Source organism: Brassica napus, chromosome C7 (genome assembly GCF_020379485.1).
Source record: "Brassica napus cultivar Da-Ae chromosome C7, Da-Ae, whole genome shotgun sequence".
NCBI classification, from domain to species: Eukaryota; Viridiplantae; Streptophyta; class Magnoliopsida; order Brassicales; family Brassicaceae; genus Brassica; species Brassica napus.
The window spans coordinates 17506603-17532023 of record NC_063450.1 but is presented as its reverse complement, the minus strand read 5'-3'; the positions used below and the strand labels follow the sequence as shown (position 1 = coordinate 17532023).

At 40.7% G+C, this 25421-nt stretch overlaps 5 protein-coding genes across 8 annotated transcripts; 3 read left to right on the top strand and 2 right to left on the bottom strand.

Annotated features, from left to right (window-relative positions):
- Window positions 1-367: 367 nt before the first annotated feature.
- On the bottom strand, window positions 368-2484 carry LOC125590215. Of its 3 annotated transcripts, XM_048763527.1 has the most exons (4): window positions 2099-2480; window positions 1451-2022; window positions 736-1375; window positions 368-654 (listed from the first exon to the last, which is right to left on the bottom strand). In XM_048763527.1, the coding sequence occupies exons 2-4, from the start codon at window positions 1943-1945 to the stop codon at window positions 557-559; spliced, it is 1233 nt and encodes a 410-aa protein (XP_048619484.1). In that variant the 5' UTR covers window positions 1946-2022; window positions 2099-2480; the 3' UTR covers window positions 368-556. The 3 variants fall into 3 exon arrangements, with proteins under 3 accessions (XP_048619484.1, XP_048619485.1, XP_048619483.1); XM_048763528.1 differs by having other exon boundaries at window positions 368-648; window positions 1451-2484; XM_048763526.1 differs by having other exon boundaries at window positions 1451-2480.
- A 1802-nt stretch (window positions 2485-4286) lies between these two features.
- LOC111212755 (protein DETOXIFICATION 14-like) lies at window positions 4287-13826 on the top strand. 2 transcript variants are annotated; one of them, XM_048763525.1, is made up of 7 exons: window positions 4287-4593; window positions 4857-5214; window positions 5302-5388; window positions 5477-5533; window positions 5633-5871; window positions 12146-12234; window positions 12358-13826. In XM_048763525.1, the coding sequence occupies exons 2-7, from the start codon at window positions 5207-5209 to the stop codon at window positions 12436-12438; spliced, it is 561 nt and encodes a 186-aa protein (XP_048619482.1). In that variant the 5' UTR covers window positions 4287-4593; window positions 4857-5206; the 3' UTR covers window positions 12439-13826. The 2 variants fall into 2 exon arrangements, with proteins under 2 accessions (XP_048619482.1, XP_048619481.1); XM_048763524.1 differs by having other exon boundaries at window positions 4668-5214.
- On the top strand, window positions 4429-5164 carry LOC125590456 (protein DETOXIFICATION 14-like). Its single transcript, XM_048764030.1, has 3 exons — window positions 4429-4593; window positions 4668-5063; window positions 5126-5164. Exons 1-3 carry the CDS (start codon window positions 4429-4431, stop codon window positions 5162-5164), a joined length of 600 nt encoding a protein of 199 aa, XP_048619987.1.
- Window positions 13827-18875: 5049 nt separating the features above from the next.
- On the bottom strand, window positions 18876-21712 carry LOC111212758 (probable pectate lyase 9). The gene is made up of 7 exons (XM_022714344.2): window positions 21473-21712; window positions 21326-21379; window positions 20812-20877; window positions 19944-20586; window positions 19758-19861; window positions 19539-19677; window positions 18876-19450 (listed from the first exon to the last, which is right to left on the bottom strand). The coding sequence occupies exons 1-7, from the start codon at window positions 21583-21585 to the stop codon at window positions 19226-19228; spliced, it is 1344 nt and encodes a 447-aa protein (XP_022570065.1). The 5' UTR covers window positions 21586-21712; the 3' UTR covers window positions 18876-19225.
- A 1547-nt stretch (window positions 21713-23259) lies between these two features.
- LOC106433634 (glutathione S-transferase T3-like) lies at window positions 23260-24454 on the top strand. Its single transcript, XM_013874463.3, has one exon. The coding sequence runs from the start codon at window positions 23260-23262 to the stop codon at window positions 24157-24159; it is 900 nt and encodes a 299-aa protein (XP_013729917.3). The 3' UTR covers window positions 24160-24454.
- Window positions 24455-25421: the final 967 nt, after the last annotated feature.

Sequence of the window (25421 nt, the reverse complement as noted above, 5' to 3'; positions counted from 1 at the left end):
AACCCTTATCAAAATCGAAAGGTCTTAAAATCCTAAAGAATCAGGAAAATCCCGAAATTCCTCAATTCCATCCGTTAAACTTCAAAGGCCTCGAAGTCCTTCGAATTAACTCAGGTCCCTATGAATCTAAATCCAGGTTCCTACGAACCTGAACAACCAGGTCCCAGAACCTTTCGAATCGGACTCAGGTCCCCGAGCTAAAATCAAGAACTTCTCTTTAAGGTTATCACGACCGAATATCCATTAAGCTAAATGCTTATCATAAATTAAGACTAAAGGTCCTAATCCGACTCAACGATGACAGCACACAACTCATCTGAGATTCGCAATCACTATGATTAAATGAAACGAGGTTAAGTTCAAAAACTTAAAACAGAAATAATAGCCACGATTTAAACATAAGAAAGGGTTTAAAAGCCTCCCCAGGCTATTGAAATCCAGCAAGTGTTAAGGTTTAAAGGCCTCCTCAGGCACTAAGTCATAATGCATAACGAAACAAAGCCCTTAGGCCGAAGTCTTAAAAACACAAAACATAAAGCTAAAAGAGCCGTAGCTCTCAATCTTCCTTCTCTTCCTGAATCGGATCACCAGCACCGGCAGGAACTCCCTCATCGACCACATTGCCATCACCTCCTATAGCTGCCTCGACTGGAGCTAAGTCAGGAGCCATCAAACCCAAATTAGAGCCATACTCCCCAGAAAAGGATGGATTAAACATGTTAATCTCGAAAGTACCTGAACTCTCCGAGATCTGGGGAAGAGGAAGCTTGCTGACCGAGAAGTCAGAGACTTGAGCCTTCTCATACGCAGTTGTCGCTTCTGGTAATAAGGCCACCAATTGGTTGTACTCCTCTTCAACGCTTTGGATCTTGTTGTTCAGCATATCCTTCAAGAGGTCGGCATTAGCTTGGAGCTCCTGAGCGTACACCAAGGCGTTGACCTCATCTTTCTTCCTAGCAAACTTCTCCTTAACACAGACCAGGATCTTGCCGTAAGCTTCGGCGACTTCTTTCTTCCCTTCCCTGACAGCCAGCTTGACTTCAGCTTCCTTGTTCTTCTGGCTATCCTGGGATGAGGCAATGAGCTCACGTACTTGATGCTCAGCTATCTTTCGAGCAGCCTCCAAATCATTGATCCTCCTGCTCTTCACCTGGATATCGAGCTTTTGACTCTCGATCTCTCCTTGCTGAGCATCGGCCTTCGAGCCTAGCCTCGTCACTTCGGCTTCGAGTTCAGAAATTCGAACCCGGGCTTGGTCAAGATCGGCTTTGGCTGCCTTAACCATCTCGGTAACCTCAGCAAGTTCACCAGCATTGGGGGCAGCACACAGAGCATTCTCAAACCTGAGCTGGGCCCTGTTAACAGCCCCAGCCAACTGCAATAAATCCAAAAAATATATATATCATCGTCTCCAAAGAATGTAAACAAAGAACAGATAGAGATCACGTACCTGACCCATACAGTGAGCAATATCGAGATACTCATCTCGGTTAGTCAGGTCCTTGAGCGCTGGAAGGGGACATCCCACGCTCTTCAGGTGCCTCATTATCGCAGCTAGGCCCCAAGAGTCGTCCAGGATCGACCCAGGCTTCGAATGGGTAAAGCTCCACCCAACAGTCCCTCCTCTAGAGGACGAGGAAGAAGAACGGGTGGGAGCTCCGCCCTGATCGGTCCTGGGCCTCTTGTGTCTCGACGGCTCGACCTCAGAGGTACCCTTCGGAGCCTGGTAGTCAGCCTCCGGCACCTGGACCTCAGGGAGAGGAGCAGCATCCTGAGCTACAACCTCAGTTGGAGTAGTCTCGACAACAGGTTTGGATCCTCCGTCGTCCAAAACTTCCTTCATTGAGATAAGGAACGATCCTCCTTGGTTCCTGTCGCTTCCACGAGAAGCACTGGCAGCTTTAGAGGGGTTACCCCTAGAACGGAATGATGGTCGCAGAGTCATGTCACCTGGCTGAGACTTTTCAGTTCCCGAAGCACTAGCACCAGTTGAGATCGATACAACTGAATCGCCTGCCGAAACTGGAACAATGGAAATCCTTAAGTTTAAAAACTTCAAAGCGATAAAATCATTAAAAAGGTTCGAACAAGAACTTACTCTCAAGGTTCTCAGCAGGAATGGGATCTTGGAAAGAGGCGTTGTAGGTATCTGGGAATCTGGCTGCACTTATTCGAGAAGTGGTGTAGGCTACCCAGGTACAGGGACTCTGCTGCAACTTGCGGTATAGAGCTCTGGTGAGCTTGGTAGAGAGCTTCGGAGGATCTTCGATTTCTGCAAGTAAATCAGAGCAAAAAGGTTACTCGGCCATAAATGAATAAAACGGAAAAAGCATATCCCTAGAATTCCTAACCAGATGGATTAGTCCAAGTGACCCTAAGGTTCCGACCCACAGGAACCGTCGAAGGATCAACTTTAACGTAAAAATACTTCTTCCTCCAGTCATCATCACTACTAGAGAATCTGAAGATAACATGATTGGGACGACTAGGGAGGTAGTAGGTCCCGGTACCACCCTCCTTAGAGGCGCTTTCCTTCAGGGAAAAGAGGCTCATAAGTTCGGTAAGACCGACGCTAACCCCCTCCTCTTTGGACCTAGTGATAAAGCCGTTTATCACCCGGATAACCGAGGGACAGAGTTGGGAAAGGGCTAACTGATAATGATCTAGTAGATCAAGCAGTAGGGTCGGAAGAGGAAATCTCAAGTGAGACTTGGAGATGTACTTCTCATGGCAACAGAACCAACCCTCCGGAGCGGTCTCGGGGGTTTCGTCGGAATTACAGGCACGGCCAAGCTCCTTTTGGCCGAGAGCTTGAACCATGAGGTTAACCACGTCTTGATTTTTCAGCAACGAAGGCGAGTGAGGACTGCTCCCGCTAGAATCGTCTTTCTTCTTCCGTTTAGAAACTCTGGTCGCGATTGCCTCCCTGGCTGTCTTTTTCCCCTTCCTCATCTTGGCTCCGACTTCTTGCTTAACTTTCAGTAGTTTAGCTCCAGAAGCAGAGGGAGGCATCCCGGATTCCCCGGAACCTTCTTTCGGATGATCCATAGTATGGGAAGGTTAAGGAGAAAATCGATTGCAAGGTTTGGGAGAGAATTTGCAGAGAAAAGTAACGAGGAAGATAAAAAAAATCGCAGTAAAATAAAGAGAGAGGAGAGAAGTTACCTTGAAAACCGAACGGAGGCGTGGAGAAAGTGGGAGGCTAGCAGTTAATGTTCACCGCTTTATATCCCATCACCTCTCGAGATTCGGAAAAGTCATTTCAAACCCTCTCCATCTGAACCGTAGATTCTGCCAAACGTAATAAAGACCGTTAGATCGAGTAAGCTGAATCTAAATAGGATAAGAACTAATCATTATCTTAACGAAAAGATAAGATCGATAGCTAGATTCTAGCTTCCGAGACAAAGGATTTTATTCGGAAGCTGGGGGCAACTGTTGGACCCGAATATGACCCTCAGGTGAGGTACCGATAAGCGTGAGCTAGCATGTGGGTTGCGATAAGCCCATCATAACAAAGGGAGCTGAAAGCCGAGCTGACGACTGGACCTGGGAGACATCATAGCAGAGGTCACGACAGAAAGTGAGCTAACACCTTAAGAGACTCGGTCAAGAGGAGCCTAAAGCGAGTTCCGTAATTGAAGCCGAATATCTCGGAGAACAGTTGAAGGGTTGCCAACGAAACCTAGACTATATAAAGACGGAGAAGATAAAAGACAAGCCATCTTTTTTCCATATATCAACTTTTGTACCAGATTAAAAGCATTACGTATTCTTTAGTAATCATCTCAAGATACATTCCTTTGTATTCATCATCTTTCAACTCATCAATAAAATCATATTCATTCTTCAAGTTTATTTACGGGATTCAGCCCACGATTCTCATTCATCTCTCTTGACCTAACCTAAATCTAAGAAGTGAAACCTTGTCTCTCACAATGACCAAAGCGAAAACAAAAGCAGAAGGTGTTAGCTTTTTTCTGTGACCTCATTGCGGTGAGTGAGATGGTTTTGGAAATCGTTATAGATATATAGATATATGTAGTTTTTTTTTGGTATATTAACTGCTGTGCGGTAGTGTTGGTAACATTTGAAACTTTAATAGCTTTCTTAAATTGCCATCATGGCCATGCGCCATTTTGGTCCATAGGAAATAAATGGCGGCTTGAATGAGTGAGGAGTGAGGAAGATACTTGCATCGGAAGGTGTAGAATCATGATAAGACATTACACTAAATAACACATAAAATAATAGTATAAAGGGGGGGGGGGGGGGGGGGTGAATATCAAGGAAATTTTGTATATAGGTTTTGAATATAACTTCAAAAGAAATATTGAGATCTCCAAAAAAATAAAGCAAAGGAATGGATTCGCTGAGAATGGTTTGCTCGTGGTGAAGGACAAAGAAGAAGATGGTTTTTTCTTAGAGATGAGGAGGCTCGCATACGTCGCTGGTCCAATGGTTGCAGTAAACTCTTCTGCCTATTTTCTTCAAGTGATATCGATAATGATGGTTGGTCATCTCGGTGAGCTTTTCCTCTCAAGCACCGCCATTGCAGTTTCTTTCTGCAGCGTCACCGGTTTCAGCCTCGTGGTATGTCTCATTTTGTATCTCTCTCTGTTATATTTTTCCTTATTGCTTTATATATAAGTCTTTCGTTCCCCTAGTTCGGTTTAGCTAGTGGGTTGGAGACTTTATGTGGTCAAGCAAATGGAGCTAAGCAATTCGAGAAGCTTGGAGTTCATACTTACACATGGATTTTTTCGTTGTTACTTGTGTGTATTCCTTTGTCTGTTCTATGGAGTTTCATGGGTGATATACTCTTACTTGTTGGGCAAGATCCTCTGGTTTCTCAGAAAGCAGGGAAGTTTGCAACTTGGCTCATACCAGTTCTCTTTGCTTACGCCATACTGCAGCCGTTAGTTCAGTTTTTTCAAGCGCAGAGTCTGATTCTTCCTTTAGTTGTGAGCTCAGTCTCTGCTATATGTTGCCACCTCGTCCTTTGCTGGAGCTTGATCTTTAAGTTTGGGCTTGGGAGACTCGGTGCCGCTATTTCGATCAGCGTTTCTTACTGTTTAAACGCGACTGTGCTTGGATTGTACATGGTGTTTTCTTCCAAATGTAGCAAGAGCCGTGCAACTATCTCCATGATCAGTGTGTTTAAAGGAATGAGAGAGTTTTCCGGTTTGGAATCCCATCTGCATCTATGATTTGGTATTAAATACCCCTTTTGTTCTTTTAATTTGTTAGTCAAAGAGTACATTTAACTTTTGAATTTTTTTTTTTTAAATCTTAAATTAGCTTCGAGTGGTGGTCATTCGAATTTCTTGTCATTCTTTCTGGGATTTTACCAAATCCAAAGCTAGAAACCTCTGTTCTCTCGGTGTGGTATGTTCCTTACCTTTTAAATGACTATTTCGTTTTGGAATGGAATATTTATCTTATACACTCAATTGCTTCCTTTCTTCTCTAATAGTCTAACAACAATCTGCTCGTTTTACAAAGTACCCGAGAGTCTAGGCGCAGCAGTGAGGTTCTTTTAGTACCTATCATCTTTTCAATTTTATGTAAAATGGAAGTATCTTAAAGCTTAAACCTCCCTCTCTGATTTATAATTTATTGTTGTTTGCAGTACAAGAGTTGCGAACGAATTAGGAGCTGGAAACCCGAAACAAGCAAGAATGGCCGTCTACACAGTGATGGTTATGACATTTGTAGAATCAATAATGGTGAGTGCAACAATCTTTGCTGCAAGAAACGTGTTTGGTTGCCTGTTCACCTCTGAAACCGAAGTTGTGGATTACGTTCGATCAATTGCTCCACTGGTGTCTTTATCCGTCATATTCGATCCCTTTCATGCTGTCCTCCCGGGTAATTAAATCCTCTATCTCCCTCTTGTTGACATGAAGCAGAATTAAACAGCTAAACTTGAGAATTAAACTGCAAGACTTGAAAATACTTATAAGGTTTTATAAGGTCTTATAAAGGTTTTATAAGGTTTTATAAGATTTTATAAAGGTTTTATAAGGCTTTATAAGAAGCACCAGACTTGAGTTTAGAAGCAGAAGACCAGACTTGAGAAGCAAAGAAGAAGAAGAAGAGAGAAGAAGACCGTTGAGTATTTTAAACAATAAATATTTTATTGTATTGTGTATAGAGGCAACTTGCCTTTAAAAAACTTGGATCTAGATCCACAATTTTAATTTCAAGGGAATAGAGTTTCTCTCAGATCTACTTTCTCTCTCTCTCTCTCTCTCCCTCTCTCTCTCTCTCTCTGTTCTTCAATGTTCTTCATCTACATCTCTTTATCCTCACATTCTTTCATGGTATCAGAGCAAGTAAGCTCCTGAGATTCATTCTTCTCTACTCTATTCTCTTTACTTCCACAAACTCTGATTTTCCCTTTCTATTTTTGGTAAAGTTCATCCTGTTCTTGAGTTGTTCTTCATTCCAAAAAAAAAAAAAAAATGGAAAACTCATACACGAATGTCTTTAAATCTGTGTCTATTCCGGTTACCCTCAAGGGAACCAACTACTTACTGTGGTCTAGACTTGTCAAAACCGCTCTTGGAGGCAGAGGTCTTTGGGAGTATGTTGTTGACGGCAAAGACACCAAGAAAACCATCCTAGGAGAGGATGGTAAAGAAGTTGTTGCTGGGGCTGAAGGAGGTGGAAAGAGAAGTCAGAAGGATCTCATGGTCCTTTCCATCATTCAGAATAGTCTTGAAACCTCTATCTTGGAAGCTTACTCCTACTGTGAAACTTCCAAGGAGCTGTGGGATACTCTCCAGAAGGTATATGGAAATATATCTAACATCAGTAGGGTGTTTGAAGTCAAGAGGGCTATCAACACTCTCAGTCAAGAGGACACTGAATTTTCCAAGCATTTTGGGAAGTTCAGATCGTTGTGGGCCGAGTTAGAGATGCTAAGACCGGCCAGTCTTGATCCAGATGTACTTAATGAGAGAAAGGAGCAAGACAAGGTCTTTGCTTTGTTGTTCACTCTCAACCCGGGTTATAGTGATCTAATCAAACACATTCTAAGAAGTGAGAAGCTTCCATCACTTGAGGAGCTTTGTGCTCAGATTCAAAAGGAGCAAGGCTCAGTGGGACTCTTTGGTGGCAAAGGAGACCTTATCATAGCTAACAAGGCTGAAGGAAATGAGCACAAACATGAGGGCATAGCTAACAAGGGGTATTACAAGCCAGAAGACAAGAAAGTGTGGGTGTGTGACCATTGCAAGAAAAAAGGTCACGGCAAAGACAAATGTTGGATCCTTCACCCACACCTCAAGCCTCAGAAGTTCAGGACACCTTACTATGATGCAAGGGGGAATTTTTCTGGTGAAATGGGCGAGCCATCTACTCCTCGTCCCATGAACTCGGTTGCGGCTGGAGAAGGGAAGACCTTGGGATTCAGTGGCTGTTCTATCATGAGGACTACCCAAGATGAGACAATCAAGAGGTCTGACCTTGATGCTCTCATCAAAGCCCTCAAGGAGAACTCTGGTAACACACTTGGTTTATCTTTGAATGCCTCTTATAAACTGTCCAATGCTCTTGTTACAACCTTGAATGCATCTGATAGCTTTAAGCTAGTAGTTATTGATTCTGGAGCTTCTCACCACATGATTAGTGATGCTAGGTTAATCTGTAATGTTAAGCCTGCCTTAGGCAATGTTATGATTGCAAATGGCGACAGCATACCAATAAAAGGTGTAGGAAACTTGAAACTATTTGAGAAAGATACTAAAGCATTTTATATGCCATCTTTTGCATCTAATCTATTATCTGTCAAGAAGGTTGCCACTGATCTTAACTGCAAGGTTATTTTTAGTCCTAATGATGTCGTATTTCAGGATATTGAGACTCTTAAGATGATCGGAAAGGGTGTTACTAAAGGGGACTTGTACCTGCTTGAAGACACCACGACTAGATCATGTCTACCTTATGCTTTTAGTTCAATCCCTGTCTTAGAAAATGATGTATTGTGGCATGCTAGGTTAGGCCATCCCCATTCTAGAGCACTGAACCTGTTATTGCCTAATGTTTATTTCAAAAATGATGGATGTGAAGCATGTATTCTTGGCAAACATTGCAAGACGGTGTTTCCCAAGTCATCTACTATCTATGAGAAATGGTTTGATCTGATACACTCTGATGTCTGGACTGCACCATGCACTTGTAGGGAAAATCATAGATATTTTGTCACCTTCATAGACCAGAAATCTAAATATACATGGCTGACTATGATACCATCTAAAGATAGAGTACTAGATGCATTTATAAACTTCCAAGCTACATAACTAATCAGTTCAATGTTAAGATCAAAGTATTCAAGTCAGATAATGGAGGGGAATATACAAGCACAGCTTTCAAATCCCACTTGGCCAAGCATGGAATAATCCATCAAACCAGCTGCCTTTACACTCCACAACAAAATGGTATAGCTGAGAGGAAAAATCGACATTGATGGAAGTGGCCAGGTCCATGATGTTCTACACCAACATGCCTAAGAGGTTCTGGAGTGATGCAGTCATGACAGCATGCTATCTCATCAACCGAACTCCAACAAGAGTCCTTGATGATGCCACACCTTATGAGGTATTGAACAAAAGAAAACCATCTATTGACCATTTACGGGTATTTGGGTGCTTGTGCTATGTATTGCAAACAGGTGATCATAGGAACAAACTTGAGGCCAGAAGCACAAAGGCAGTGTTCATTGGGTAATCTACCACTCAAAAAGGTTACAAATGCTACTCTCCAGAGATAATAAGAGTCTTAGTATCCAGAGAGGTCAAGTTTGTGGAATCTAGAGGCTATTATGAGGAGAAGAGTTGGGACAATCTCAAGGATCTATCTCAAGGGGCCTCAGATAGGGCAAACAACCTACGGATTATCATGGAGAGCCTAGGTATCATCATGACACCAAATGAAAGAACTACTAGTTCAGCAAATAGTTTAGATCAAGCCAATGGTATGGATGCGGCTGAAGAGGCTTCTCATCCTAATCCTGAAGGGGGGAATCAAGAGGATTCATCTACTGGTCAAGAGGAACCACACATGGGTCAAGAGGATCCGCAGACTACTGATCAAGAGCAAGAGGTTCATGATCAGGATGAAAGCCAACAACAAGAGGAATCAGATCAACAAAATGAAGTTGAAGCTGAGATTGTTGGAGAGGTCCAGCCGCTTAGGAGAAGCACAAGGGTGAGAAAGCGTCCATCAAATTGGAAGTATTTCAACAGTCAAGCAGTAGCCCATCCCACTCAAGCAACTTGCTCCCTTGCTTACTATCCAAGAGATCATCAAGCCTTCATCACCAATATAGATCAAGAGTATATTCCGAGGACCTATGAGGAGGCAATGGAGATAAAGGAATGGAGAGACTCAGTAGATGATGAGGTCAGTGCCATGATCCGAAATGGAACTTGGTTTGAGAGTGAGCTCCCCAAAGGCAAGAAGGCTGTCACAAGCATGTTACTATTCACTATCAAGTACTTGGCTAATGGGCAACCAGAAAGAAAAAAAACCAGACTTGTTGCAAGAGGCTACACTCAAGTCTATGGTGAAGATTACCTTGACACCTTTGCACCAGTAGCTAAGCTTCACACGATACGGATTGTACTCTCATTGGCTGTGAACTTAGAATGGGATCTGTGGCAAATGGATGTCAAGAATGCTTTTCTACAAGGAGAGTTAGAAGATGAGGTCTACATGAGACCACCACCTGGTATGGAACACCTTACCAAACCAGGAAATGTATTGAGGCTGAAGAAAGCCATCTATGGTTTGAAACAATCACCAAGAGCGTGGTACCACAAACTAAGCACCACACTCAATGGAAGAGGTTTTGTCAAGTCTGAAGCTGATCATACCCTATTCACCCTCACTAGCCAGCAAGGAATCATTGTCATTCTCATCTATGTTGATGACATTATCATCACAGGCAGTGACAAAGAAGGGATCATCTCGACCAAAGCGTTCCTTAAGGCTTCATTTGATATCAAGGACTTGGGAGAGCTCAAATACTTCCTAGGGATCGAGATGTGTAGGTCTAAGGAAGGGTTGTTCTATCTCAAAGGAAATACACCCTTGACTTACTAAATGAGGCTGGAAATCTTGGTGGAAGAGCTGCCAAAACACCTCTAGAGGAAGGATACAAAGTGATGCGTGAGGGGGAGATTGAAGACAAGTCATATGAAGATGTAAAGCACTATAGGAGAATGGTGAGAAAACTCATTTATCTTACCATTACCCGACCAGATGTATGCTTTGCAGTAAACCAAGTAAGCCAACACATGCAAGCTCCCAAGGTACACCACTGGAACATGGTTGAGAGGATTCTCAGGTACCTAAGAGAGGCACCAGGCCAAGGAGTATGGATGGGATGCAATAGAAGCACTGAGATTGTTGGGTACTGCGATGCAGATTGGGCAGGAGATCGAGTTGATAGGAGATCAACTACTGGATATTATACCTTCATTGGAGGCAATTTGGTAACATGGAAGAGCAAGAAGCAGAAGGTGGTGTCTTGTTCAAGTGCTGAGGCAGAATATAAAGCTATGAGGAAGCTCACAAGCGAGTTGATTTGGATCAAGGGACTTCTTAAGGACTTGGGAATTGAAGTTACAACGCCAATCACGATGCATTGTGATAACCAGGCTGCTATACACATTGCTAGCAACTCAGTCTTCCATGAAAGGACCAAACATATAAAGGTAAATTGCCACAAAGTGAGACAAGCCGTGGAGCAGAAGATCATATTGCCGTGCTACACAAGGAGTGAAGATCAGCTAGCTGATATCTTCACCAAGGCAGCAAGCACTAAGGTATGTGAGTTCATTCATCCAAAATTGGGACTCACAGACCTATCATGTCAATGATCTCTCCTTCATGAAGTGTTCAACTCTTTTTCCTTGACTTGGGTTTTCTCCCAAAGGGTTTTACCTAGTTGAGGTTTTAACAAGGGAATACTTCATGGCTTCCAAGCTTGACTTGTTCCACATGGTCAAGCTTGAGGGGGAGTGTTGACATGAAGCAGAATTAAGCAGCTAGACTTGAGAATTAAGCTGCCAGACTTAAAAATACTTATAAGGTTTTATAAGGTCTTATAAAGGTTTTACAAGGTTTTATAAAGGTTTTATAAGGCTTTATAAGAAGCACCAGACTTGAGTTTAGAAGCAGAATACCAGACTTGAGAAGCAAAGAAGAAGAAGAAAAAGAGAAAAGAAGACCGTTGAGTATTTTAAACAATAAATATTTTATTGTATTGTGTATAGAGGCAACTTGCCTTTAAAAGACTTGGATCTAGATCCACAATTTTAATTTCAAGGGAATAGAGTTTCTCTCAGATCTACTTTCTCTCTCTCTCTCTCTGTTCTTCAATGTTCTTCATCTACATCTCTTTATCCTCACATTCTTTCACCTCTCACTCTCTTGCTTGCCTCTGGTCATTAACAGAATGAGAAGGATTGAAACAGGTTTGGCTAGAGGATTAGGGATGCAAGATATTGGGGCTTATGTGAACCTAGCCGCATACTATCTCTGTGGAATACCAACTGCTATTATATTAGCCTTTAGGTTTAAAATGGGAGGAACTGGACTCTGGATTGGGATTACTGCTGGCTCATTTGTACAGTCTGTTTTATTCGGTCTTATCCCCTGTTCTAAAACTCGGCCGCCTAGCCGCCTAGGCGGCCGCCTAAGCGTTACGCGTCACTTTTCCGCCCCGATTTATGCCAAATCGGTTTAAAAAATCGGATATCCGATTTTTTTTTCTGCCTAGACCGCCTAAAAGACCGCCTAGCCGCCTAAATGACCGCATAGCCGCCTAGGCGGCCGCCTAATCTATTTTTTTTTTTTTTATTATTATTTTTTTATTTTATTTTTTATTTTTTTAATAATAATTTTATTTATTTATTTGATCTAAAATTTTATAAATATCATTTATATTCATAGTTTTGATGAAAATTACACTATATTAAGTTTATATAATCTATTTGTGTGTTTTATACAATCTTAAACATGAAAATGTATTAATGTTATACACAATTAAAGATTAACATGTTTTATAACATAGTAAACCATCTAAAAATTCTGCCCCGCATAATTTCTGATTAATCCCCGATTTTCTCTTTAGGCGCTAGGCCCAACCCGACCGCCCGACTAGCGTCTAGCGCGTTCCCGAACAGGGGTCTTATCACTACCCTCACCAACTGGCAACAACAGGTTAGGAACGAAATGTGCTATGATACAGTTGGGTTTCATGGTTAATTTTGATAGATATTGATTAATGGATTTTGAGAAAATAAAAGTGAACGTGAATGTGATGTGATGTCTAAATATTGGCAGGCTAGAAAGGCGAGAGAGAGATTGATGGGTGATGAGTTTGAAGAACACTATAATGAAGAACATTCAGAGATGATAAGCTAATTTGAAAGACTTCAATCATTTCTCCATTTAGTGTTGTGCTATTAATGGTGCAAGAGGGAATTGAGCATCAATAAATGTTATCCTATCCATCTTCATTCGTCATCTGGTCATACCCATCTCAAAACAATACATTTTGGGGCAATTTTATTAAATAGCACTAAAACATGTTTATGTTCCAAATCATCATTTAAGATCAAAAGTGCCAAATTAGCTCATTAATGTGTAAAAAAAATTATATATATTTATTTAACATTTTACTTAATTATTTATTGAATATATAAAATTAATAAATAACCAAAACTTGAAAATCCGTTATAGCTAGTATAGGTTTCAAGCGGAGTCAGTAATTTATTGAGTTGTTTCTGACCATATATAGACTTGTCGTGTTCTGAAGAGCTTATGTTTATGCGAAACAATATCCCGTCATAAAGATTCCTTTCCCTTACATAGAGACTCGTTTCTCCTTTTGATGTTTTTAGCAAAATCATTATCGTTGCAAGGAAAGAAGTGATGAGTTAATCTAATCTATGAGACTATGATATATTGGTTGGTGCCGGAATGATTTCGAAGAAGCAGATATGATAAGGAGTAAGTCTATCATGTTTGAGTTTGATAAATGTTTGTTGTGGCCTAAGGCTGATTAAGGTAACTTCTTGGAGAAGATGATCTACTTTACATTCATACTGGTTTTAGAATGTCGTTTAGCCGTCAGACGCGTTTTGGACCATCACTAGCTTTTAGACGAGTTGTATATCATCGTTAACTATTAGTATCGTCGTCAGCTTTAAAACGATTTTTAGTCTCCAGCCTCTGTTACTTGTCCGTATCACTAGTGGTATAGGAAGTTTCCTATTTTATTCTTTTGTCTCCCAATCATAGATTCTTTCAGTATCTTGTTGATCGGTTTTGATTGCTTTTCTTGATCTCATTTTGCGCTTTGTTGAGCCTTTCGATTTTGATCGTTATTCGAATAGATTTTCAAGACAGGCTCTTACAGACTTAAAGTGGGTTATGAGCGTGCAAGTTCGTGCAGACTTAGTAAGCCATAAGGAAGAGATGTGACGAGCTGGTATGTAGTTGGTAATTAATGTGTTGTGTTTTTGATACTTTAAAACTCGTTTTTGAACAGAGAATGATTAGGGCTTTAAAATATTTGGTTTTCATGAGGCATGGGAGCGCTTCAAAAAGTATACGCTGGACTGCCGTCACCATGGTTACAGTGATCTGAACTTGCTGAACATCTTCTACAATGGGGGCAATGAGAACCATCAGAATGCCATAGACACTGCTAGTAATGGCGATTTTATGACCAGACATTGGATGAAGCTTATACCTTGATTGACAACCTTTCTATAGAATCACAAGTAATAAGAAGTCCTCTTATTCAATCACCAAGTTCTCAAATCACAAATCACAAATCATATGTTATGCAACACAATATGCATCTCCATATATATATATCACTAGATATCTCCTAGTTTCAATAGTGTTATCATAAATCACATTTCCTATTTCCTAATCCTAAAGATAAACATAACTTATTAAGGAAAGGGAAACTTGTAACTCAAGCTTATCCAACAATCTCCCCCTTAAGCTTGAAACCATCTTCACTCACATCTTTGACTCCAATTAGATCACGCATTTCTTTGAATTTTATTCTTCCAAGTGACTTGGTGAGAATGTCTGCTTTCAGTTTGCTGCCCGGGATATGTTCGACTTCAATTTGCTTGTTCTCGACACACTCTCGTATGAAGTGAAATCTTCTATGTATATGCTTACTCCGGCCATGAAACACATGATTCTTAGAAAGCGCAATGGCAGATTTGTTGTCGACTTTAACGACCACACGCTTGCTTTCTTTACCGACAGCCTCACCTAGAAGTTCCTGCAACCAGATTGCTTGTTTCGCAGCTTCAGTTGCTGCCATAAACTCAGCCTCACAAGAAGAAAGTGCCACTATTTCCTGCTTGGTAGAGCACCACGTGATGGGATTGTCGCCGAGATAAAATATATGAACCATTGTACTCCTACCATCATCTATGTCAACGTTATGAGAGCTGTCGCTATAACCCATCAGTTCGATACCTTTGTTACGCAAATAACAGAGTCCATATGAACAGGTACCGCGAAGATATCTAAGAACTTGTTTTAAAGTTGCACCATGAGAACTCTTAGGAGCCTGCATATACCGGCTAAGAACTCCAACACTAAAGGACAAGTCTGGCCATGTGTGTAGCAAGTAGCGAAGACAACCAATGGCACGACGATATTCCTTCTCGTTGATGTTCTCTTCATTAGGGGACTTGGAGAAACTTGCGTTTAACTCCATCAGAACATGACATGGATTACATGAGCCCATCTTAGCTTCTTCAAGGATCCGTTGAGCATACTTATCTTGTTTAAGAATTATACCTTCCTTGAGTTGCAACACTTCTATTCCCAAGTAATAGGTTAACTTGCCAAGGTCGCTCATCTCGAACTTATTTGCCATCTCTTGTTTAAACTCTAGTATAGCCTTCAAAGATGATCCGGTAACAAGAAGATCATCTACATAGACCACAACAATAAGTAGCTCGTTGTTGTCCTCTTTGCGGTATAACGACGACTCTTTTGAGCATCTCCTGAAGTTTAAGCCTCGTAGTATCTGATTTAGCTCTATATTCCAGGCCCTGGGCGCTTGTCGTAGACCATAGAGAGCCTTTTTCAACTTATACACTTTGTGTTCTTCTCCAGCCACGATAAAACCCTCTGGTTGAGCGACAAATACTTCTTCCCTCAGTTCTCCATGAAGAAACGCAGTCTTAACGTCAAGATGGTGTATCTCCCACCCATGTGATCCTGCTAACGCGATGATCAATCTGATTGTTTCGATCCGAGCTACCGGAGATAACACCTCGTCAAAATCCACACCATGGCGCTGAACATACCCTTTAGCTACTAACCGGACCTTATACTTATTTATGGTTCCATCGGCATTGCGCTTAATCTTAAATACCCACTTCAATCCAATTGGTTTCACACCTGTGGGTAGCTCCACAAGATCCCAAGTGTCGTTCTTCTATATTGAAAAGATTTCATCCTTACAAGCATCAATCCAAACCTTCAACTCTTTAGCTTCACTAAAGTTCCAGGGTTCGTCGTTTATAATCATTAACAGGTGCTCACTTTCCACTTCTGCAATAAGCAAATAATCATCGAGGTAGGAAGGCAGCGTTGATGTTCTCGTGGATCGCCTAGGAGGTGGCTGGGAGTCACCAACATCTTCGTCAACACCTTCGTTACCATCGTCTTCTCCATCGCTTAACAGGTGCTCACCTTCGTCAACATCTTCATTAAGCTCTGTTTCAGAAACAGAGCTTTCATCATCGCCATCAATATTTCTCATGCGTCTCAAGCTCAACTCAAATCCGCTTGTCTTATTCTCCTTTGTATCACTCTTCTTGCTCCAATTCCATTTTTTTCTTCTTCGAATATAACATCTCGACAAACGATAATACGTTCGCTAAGAGGATCAACGAGTCGATATGCTTTTGATCCCGGTTCAGTTCCGAGATGGACCAGAACTCTAGACCTATCATCAAGCTTCTTTCTTCCAACTGATTCTGTTCTTGCATAGCACGTGCACCCAAATACCTTTAAGTGAGAGAGGCTAGGCTTTCTACCCCTTAAAGCTTCATATGGAGTCATGTTTTCCAGCGTTCGTGTTCCAACTCTATTTATCAAGTATGTGGCATGCCTTATCGCTTCTCCCCGAAGATGATCCGGCATATCCATGTGCTTTAAAACACTCCTAGTCATCTCTAAGACAGTCCGGTTTCGTCGCTGTACCACCCCGTTCTGCTGGGGTGAGTATGACGTCGTTAAGTCGCGTTTAATCCCATGTTTCTCGCAGTAGGCGTGGAAGTCATGAGAAGTGAACTCGCCTCCTCTGTCTGTTCTGAGGGTTTTCAGCTTAGTGTGTGTTTCTTGTTCGACAAGTATTTTGAAGCTTTTAAACTTTTCAAAGGCTTCGCCTTTTGTCTTCAAAAGTACAGTCCACATGTAACGTGTGTGGTCATCGATCAGAACGAAGATATATCTTTTGTGGGCTGGTGTTGATGGCGTAATAGGTCCACAAAGATCGGCATGTACCAGCTCGAGAGGTGCCGTTGCTCGATAGTGGGTTGCTTGCGGGAAGGGTCTTCTCGTTTGTTTTCCTCTTAGGCATGACACGCAGGTCTCAGTACTTCGGCTCAGAGAAGGTAAGCCTACAACTAAATCCTTTTTTGCCATCATTCTCATCGTTTCTTGGTTGACATGACCTAACCGAGCATGCCATAAGTTGCCTTCTCCACAACTTTCAACTTGTAGACATTGAACATGATCAACTACCAAAGTCACTTTGTACAGTCGATTCTTTGCTCGCGTCGTCTTCACCATTAGCTGTCCTCCTCGGTCATATAGGCTTAGCGTGTTGTCCTTCATACGCACCTCACAACCTACTTCAGTAGTCTGTCCTAGACTGACGATATTACTACACAACGCCGGTATGTAGTAGACACATTTCAACACCTTCTTCTCTCCAGTTTTGGCAATGAATCTAATTGATCCTTTGCCCATTATATCAATCTTTGAGTCGTCTCCGAACCTCACTTTTCCAGTGACTGTATCATCAAGCTCATAGAAGAACATACGGTTACCATTCATGTGGTTACTAGCTCCGTTATCAAGGTACCAAACGTCAATAGAGTCTGAATCTGCCTCAAACTTCTTAGGATCTACTTTTCTCTCATTCAAGTAGACGACTTCATGCATCATGAGGGTATCGGCTTCAGTGGTATCCTCTTCTTTCTTCTCGACAGCTTCTTGAAGCTTTAGATGTTTATCGGGACAGTCGGCCGCGTAATGTCCAAGCTTATCACACTTGAAACAAGTGATATGAGATGCATCGCCACCTCGACCTTGTCGATATGCTTCTCTTTGTTGTTGGAATGTCTCGCGACCGCGTCCTCTTCCTCTCCAGCTTGATCTACCTCCACGTCCTCGACCTCGACCATAACTTTCAGAGTTTGAGTCAACATACATTAATTTTACGGTTTCATTTTGTGAATCTTCTTCTTCTTTTGCAAATCTTTCTTCGTACGCCTTTAATCTCCCGACAATATCTTCAAAGCTTGTTGTCTTAAGGTCAAGCATCTGTTCAAGGGATGCAACCATGTGAATAAATTTATTTCTTGGTAGACTTTTCAAGAATTTCTTCACAAGTTTAGGTTCTTCTATTATCTCTCCTAAAGAAGCAGATTTTGAAGAGATTTCGGATAGCTTGCCGGCAAAGATATCAATTGTGTCTCCATCCTTCATCTTGAGTCTATCGAACTCTGCCATTAAGATCTGTAACCTAGCCTCCTTAACCCGCTCGGCTCCAACATGTCTCGCCTTTATTGCATCCCAAACTGCCTTTGCTGTATCCAACTCGCCAACTTGGAGTATCAACGCTTCCGGAATCGATTGAAACAACAGCGCAACAGCCATATTGTTCTTCTTCGTGTCTTCACTTCCAGGATCTATTGTTTCCCATACTTCGCTGACCTTAAGCGATATCTTCATTCTCATGGCCCAAACGGTGTAGTTTGAAGAAGTTAACATCGGATATTTTATAGAAGCACGCCCACCATCTTTGTGTAACACGATTTCATTCTTATCATCACTCATGGCTATTTTCCTTAAGCTCTGATACCAAATATAGAATCACAAGTAATAAGAAGTCCTTCTCTTATTCAATCACCAAGTTCTCAAATCACAAATCACAAATCATATGTTATGCAACACAATATGCATCTCTATATATATATCACTAGATATCTCCTAGTTTCAATAGTATTATCATAAATCATATTTCCTATTTCCTAATCCTAAAGATAAACATAACTTATTAAGGAAAAGGAAACTTGTAACTCAAGCTTATCCAACACTTTCAACTAGTCAAGCAAATCGCATGCCAGAGTATGATAGACTCATGAGAGTCCAGGGTCTGAATCTTAGAAGATAGATGAGCTGAAAGCCAAGATTGAGATGCTGATGAAGAGAGATAAAAAAATCAGTGTACTTTGTGGGAGATCAAAATGGGCACTCTTATCAGGAATTTGCTAGTGATGTTCAATGAGCATGCTGATGTGAACTACATTGGTGGTCAGGGGAACTATCACAACATGGGTTTCAATCAAAACTTTGAGAACCATCAGAATCTGTTGTCTTACAGAAGCAATAATATGGAGAACCCCAAGGATCAGATTTACCCTGTATGGGTAAATATACAGGGTAAATCTGATTACAATCAGTTCCAGAGTAAGCGAATATAAACCGTTGAAATTGTTTATATAATTGATTACAAATGATAAACCAGAATAGTTAAATAGGTAAACCAATTGTTCTACTTAACTAACTAGACCAGACACGAATGATTTGATAATTTGATATGTATTACTATTATGAGATCATTTCAATCAAGTTGAGAACACATACATTGTGAATCTATAAGACATGGATCTAATCAACCACTATGTTTAGTGTTTAGATGTCCATATCATAAGCATTCAGCTAGCAAATGTATTCTTATTTACTACAAATATTAACTAAGGACAAAAAGAATTGATCAACGCTTCTTGTCTCTGCTCCTCTTTAGTCAAGGAGAAGCAAGCAGAGGTTAACCAAATTCCCTGTCTTGGAAAGGATAAAAGAAAAAAACTTTCACACTTTGAAAATACGTGTAAAAGGGGTTAGGTTTTGTTAAGAGAGAAGTATATTGGTATTAGTAGCAAGGTTTGCCACTGCGGCAACCAAGTGCACCTGCAGTAGAAGTGATTGAGCCGACCATAGAAGCTGGTTTAGCTGCTAAGCTCGAGGCACTTTCATAGTTTGCTGTTGCTCCTTCCCCTGATTGTATGAAAAATGCTCCATTCACTAGCATGTCTCCTTCTGATCTCCAGTTCCACTTCTTCCACTCACTTTTCTCTGTCCTCACCCTTTTTGTGACCTATCCAGTTACATATTTTGAGAATTAAATCTCATTTGTTTTTACTGTTGAAGCATAAGACAAGAAGAGGGAGCTAAGAGAATCGAACCTGTTTTGCATAGCGGTTCTTGGGAGCAGCATATCTATTGCCTTGACTTTTTATAGTTGGGTTTGCACTTCCCCCAATAGCGTACATTTCCCAATGCGTGTAGTCGTTGTTCACCACATGGAAATATCCATGCCTGCATCTGCAAAGTACAATAACCACATCATGGAAATGTATTCACTACTGCCTCACGCAATACAATATGAGAATTTGTAGATCTACCTTGGCATTCTCTGTCTAAGTCCCTCGCCAAAATGGTTATACGCAATGGTCACTTTCATATTCTTGTCTTGTGTGTACAAATCATTGTTTCCTAGCAACATGACCTGCCCCCCCAATGTAAAATTATAAAAATATGTCTTATAAAGCTAACAACAAAAGCAGAAGCTTTTAATATTTTTGTTTAACCTCATTGTGGTGAGTGAGATGGTTATTGGAAATGGTAACGGCAGTGGAACCCATGACAACATCAACGAGACCATCAGCACACTTAGAGAGAGAGTTGTGGTCAATCCAGATATGACTTGACGCATATATTGAAACAGCATCACCATCAGACATACTCCTCATTCCATAATGAGAAGGCGAGCTTCTGACCATTGCGTTCCCAGTTCTTATACAATCATGAATGTGCAGACCATGAACGATGACGTGGGTTATACCCTGAATGGTGATGCAAGCACCATTGGCTACGTGAACATTAGCACCGCGAGCATCAATAGTCTTGTAACTATTCATAATCAGCTCTTGTTTCAAGGTTATCACCATATCTCTTTTGAAGATAATCCATAGTGGCTCAACTTGGATGACGGCGTGGCGTAGAGTACCTGACTTGGGAAACTCCATGTCTTCGTCGGTTGGATCAGTGACGACATAGAAACGCCCGTCACGACCACCAGTGGCGTTACTACCAAAACCCATCCCACAATCGGCGAGGCGCTTACGGTTCATGTGCCAGTTAGGGTCACAACGCCAACAATCGTCTATTACATTGCCATTCCCACAGGAGAAGAAACCAAGCTTCCTCCTTTCGGTAATGTTTTGTTCGTTCCTGTGAAGTTCAGTAGTTAGCAACTTACCTTTTCTACTATCAAATCATATTATCACACGCACCATACACTGAATCAAGATGACCAAACTAGTTCTATTTTTGTTTAAGGACTACTTTTGTTTTTGTATTATTGATTTTACGACTTATGAACATTCCTAATGAATGAAAATAAATGCATTCACACAAAAACACACACCACTTGCATGTATAGAAAAAGAAACTCACGTCTGAAGGAGGGCAACCTGGTCGGGATCAGCAACCGCGTGTTCATTCAACTCCACACCTTCACGCCTGAAAAGAAAGCCACCCAAAAGAAATGACATAACCAATTAATTTTTTTTAAAAATGTATGGTGTTTTAAAAAATCTATTTAAAAAAAATATATTGCTAAAATTATAAACTAAAATAAAATTAATTAACTATTAAAAAAATAATAAAATATAATTGCTTATACAGTTTCAATAGTGAAACATTCAATATTGTAAAACAATAATTTTTTAAAAATATCTTACATACTGAAACAATATTTCTTTTGAAAAAATCTTAAAATATTGAAACAAACAGAGGAATATATCATGTGGAACCCTATTATCAAATTTCTGATATATTTACTTGATATGTATAAGATTTTCAGGGGAAAAGGTAAAGACAGAGCATGTGTGAGTAGTCAATAAAAAAAGCAGAAGGAGACTGAGCTTTCTATACACTACACCAGAGAAGAGGACTTGTCCACCGTTACCTGATCGCAATTGTTGAATTGTTAAAGCTCTGCGAATCCTCTGTTTTCAGCTTCCTGGGTGAAAAACAAGTTTCAGGGAAAAAAACAAGTTAGTAGACTATCCATAGCTAAAAGACTGAAAGTAGAGAAGAGGAGAGAGGAAGAGACCTCGACAGAGAGACTTGGTTGTTCCGGAGATTCGTCGCTGTGAGAGCGCATACGACAAAGATGAGGAGTACGACGAAACAAGCACTCGTCAGTTTCTGAAACGATGAAGCCATTGGAGAACCTTCTTTTCTCTCTCTCAATAAGGCTTTCTCGGGAATCAAAGAGAAAATGCGGAGTGAGAATGAATAAGCAGAGAGAGAGAGAGAGGAGTGAGTGACAGATTTGCACAAGCTCCAAGAAAACCGCCTTCGTTATTTATTTACGCGAAAACGGACGTTGACGTTGTCGTTATTTGACGCCGCTGTTAAACGGAGCTTCACTCTAGTTAGTGGTTTGGTTACTAAACCGAAACCGGTTGGTTCTTGTTGAAAGTCGCAAATTTTCAGTTTTGTCTTCCCAACACGACGAACCTGGTTTTAACGCCGTTATGTTTGTCAACTAACGCCGTTACTTTAACCAAACTCTCCTTAACTGCTGGTAACCGCCCTCATGTTCTATGGTGTGTATAATAAGAGCAACTCCATCCGTAGATCTTAGAGGAGGCACTAAAGTAATTAAGGGAAAAAATTAAATCATAAATGGTTTTATTAGGTAGGAGCGCTCCTTTATTAGGTGATTTAAGGAGCGGTAAAGATCCCAGACGTGGCAGCAAGGGGTTGGCTGGGTCATTTAAGACGAAAGGTCTCGTTTACGGTTTGTCTTTTTTTTTTTTTTTCATCTTCGATGTCATCGACATCTCTTCCTCCTCTCTCTCTCGAAATTTCCTTGACCATGATTGATCCGTTTTTTGTCTGTGATTATGTCGTTTTCTTGTGTGTTATCGTCTAAATCCTATCACCGGGTCTTCCTTCCTCGTCGATTCTGTCGGAATCTCCAACGGAGAAAACGTTTGATTCGTTTCACCCACTTCGTCGATGTTTTCCTCCGGACTCATCCATGCAATCAGCACAAAGGTTCGGTTTCTTTTTTATTTTTGTTTATGTGAATTGAATCCCTTTGTCGATTATTTTCCAAAATTTTGTTTGGGTTATGAGAGTTGCCTCTGTCTATCAGGAAAGATCGATGGGGAAGTGGTGGTTTGAAGTCGCGAGGAACGGACTATGATGATGAAGAGAGTATCTTCCGACAACTGTGGATACGGTATTGGTGGTCCAATCCGACAAAGGTCATTCCTTTACGCTGTTTTATTTGATGATTTAAAATTTTGTAAGAGTTTTTCTTGAGTTAGAAGTTTGAGTAGACTTTTGTGTTGATTCAAAACAGTTGATTGATTAAATCTTCATTGTCTTAATTGTGAACTAAGAAGTGTCTTGTGTTTTGATTTCAAACACAGTTGGAGCTGCGTGGGAGACAGTAAATGAGAGCAAAGAGACAGTAAATGAGAGCGTGGAAGACAAAGGTCTTGCAGGGAGCAGCAAGATACAGAGGTCACACAAAGACGTCAAACCATATATCTTTAAGTTCATAGGTAAGTAGAGACAATCCTTTAATGAGTGTTAGACATTGTTTAGGTTGGAATTAAATGGTCTTTAGGAGTAGATACATTTATTGGCATTGTTTACGTTAGAATTAAATGGATTTTTGAGGTGTTTTGGTTGTTTTATAATTAGGTAGATACATTGATGAGCATTTACACGAACAAATCCCATACTCTCATTAAGTTTGCTTTAAAAAGTGACTAACTTTCCCTTTCTCAATTCATATTTCTTCCATTTCTTTGGAATTCATTTCTCTTCTCTTATCAGAAGAAGCTATATTTCTTCTTTTTTAATTTCTCCTCCTTCGCTATGGATCCATTTAGTGAACGTTGTGGCTTTCAAAATCTCCTAAACAGTCAACAACCAAACCCCTCCTTCTCCTACCTCTCTCGTGAACCAAGTATTGAAGTCTCTGGATGGCCTGAAGATGCAAACGAAGATGAAGTCATCTTGTCTGACCGTAAAGAAAGGCGGAAATGGTCACCAACTGAAGACAAGGTGCTCATTTCTGCTTGGTTAAACACGTCCAAAGATCCTGTCGTGGGAAATGAGCAGAAAGCAATTGCGTTTTGGAAACGAATTGCTGCTTATTTTGGTTCAAGTCCACAGCTTGCCGGTTACCAAAAGAGAGACACAACTTGCTGTAAATCGAGGTGGGGGAAGATTAATGAGGGCGTGTGCAAGTTTGTTGGTTGCTATGATGCTGCAACCAAACAAAAATCGAGTGGCCAGAGTGAGGATGATGTACTGAAGATGGCTCATGACATTTTCTTCAATGATTATAAGAGCAAATTCACACTTGAGCATGCATGGTTGGAGTTGAGGCATGATCAAAAATGGTGTGGAGGTCTGGCGAGTAAAGAGAATGTGAGCTCTAAGAGAAGAAAGCTGGATGATCAATCATCACAGTCATCAACGTCAGTGCCATGTAGCCTTGGAGGAGATGAACCAACAGCTCGGCCTGCTGGTGTCAAAGCTGCGAAGGGCAAAAGTAAAGCGGCTGTGAGTAAGGGTAAGACTTCTGAAGCAGAAGGGAAGTTGTGTGTTGACTTTCAGAACATGTGGGAGATCAAGCAAAAGGATTTTGTATTGAGAGACAAACTTAACAAGCAGAAATTGCTCGACTCCCTAATTACCAAGACAGAGCCATTAACTGAACCAGAGATTGCTTTGAAAAATAAGCTCATTAATGATATGTTGGCTTCTTAGTTTGAGTTTATGGATCTTTACATTCTCTTATTTTATGTATGAGTTTCAGTTAATGTTTCTGGTCAAGTCTGTATTTGTTTCTCTTTGTTTTCGAGTGTGTATACATTTTCTTTGGAGTCTGTATTATGTATAATATTGGCTATTTCAATGTATAATATTGGTTTCTGTTTTTCTTATCCTACATAGGATTGTTTTGTATACATACTCGACTTTTGCTGTTGCAGGACAATGAAGAAGAAGGTAGTGGGAGACTGATACAACCGGCAAAATCAAAAGAAGAAAGCAATGGCTTATGGTATGTTTCAGTTACTCAATACATTTTCACTATATGGCGACTTGTTAGGATTGTAACTGATGTCTAGGGTTGTGGCGCCTTGTTAGGATAGTAACTACACGTTTTGAGAAGTGTTAATGATGCATACTCATTTGCTTTTACGTGTGTGACATCAGAAACAAAGAACAAAAGAAAAAGAAGTGAGTGGCATGTGACAGAAACACACCAAAAGAAAAAGAAAGCTTGCAGTGGCATGTGACACAAACAAACGCCAAAAGAAAAAGAAAGAGAAAAACAAAGCTTGCAGTGGCATGTGACACAAACAAACAAACACCTCTTCTTCCTTTATAAAGAGTAGATGTAATTAAAAACGCCCAAGTGCCATACGTATTCTGTTTTCTCAAACGTTTGATGCTTTGTAAATCATATTGTCCTTTACCATTTTCCAATTAAAGAGTTGAGTTACTTTGTCTCTCTTATCAATTTCTCTCTTATCAATTTCTCTCTTACCATTTCTCTCTTATAATTTCTCTTTAAAATGGCTTCTTCTTCTTCTCATGATCTTGATAACATGATGGATGAAACATTTGATCAACTTTTAGAGCAACAATTCGAACAACTTTCCATCCACTACGAAGAACGTCAAAATGCATCAAGGTCCAAAAAAAAGAGAGCCTACATTGAAAGACAACGAGAACAAGGACACATGCAGTTATGGAACGATTATTTTAGTGAAGATGCAACATATCCTTCTCACATGTTCCGACGCCGTTTTAGAATGAACAAGCCCTTGTTCATGCGTATTGTTGATCGACTCTCCACTGAAATCCCATACTTTCATCAAAGAAGAGATGCTACTGGAAGGTTCGGCCACTCTCCATTACAAAAGGCAACGGCAGCAATTCGTATGATGGCATATGGTTGCCCAGCTGATGCGGTCGACGAATATCTCCGACTTGGTGAGACCACGGCGCTTTTATGCTTGGAA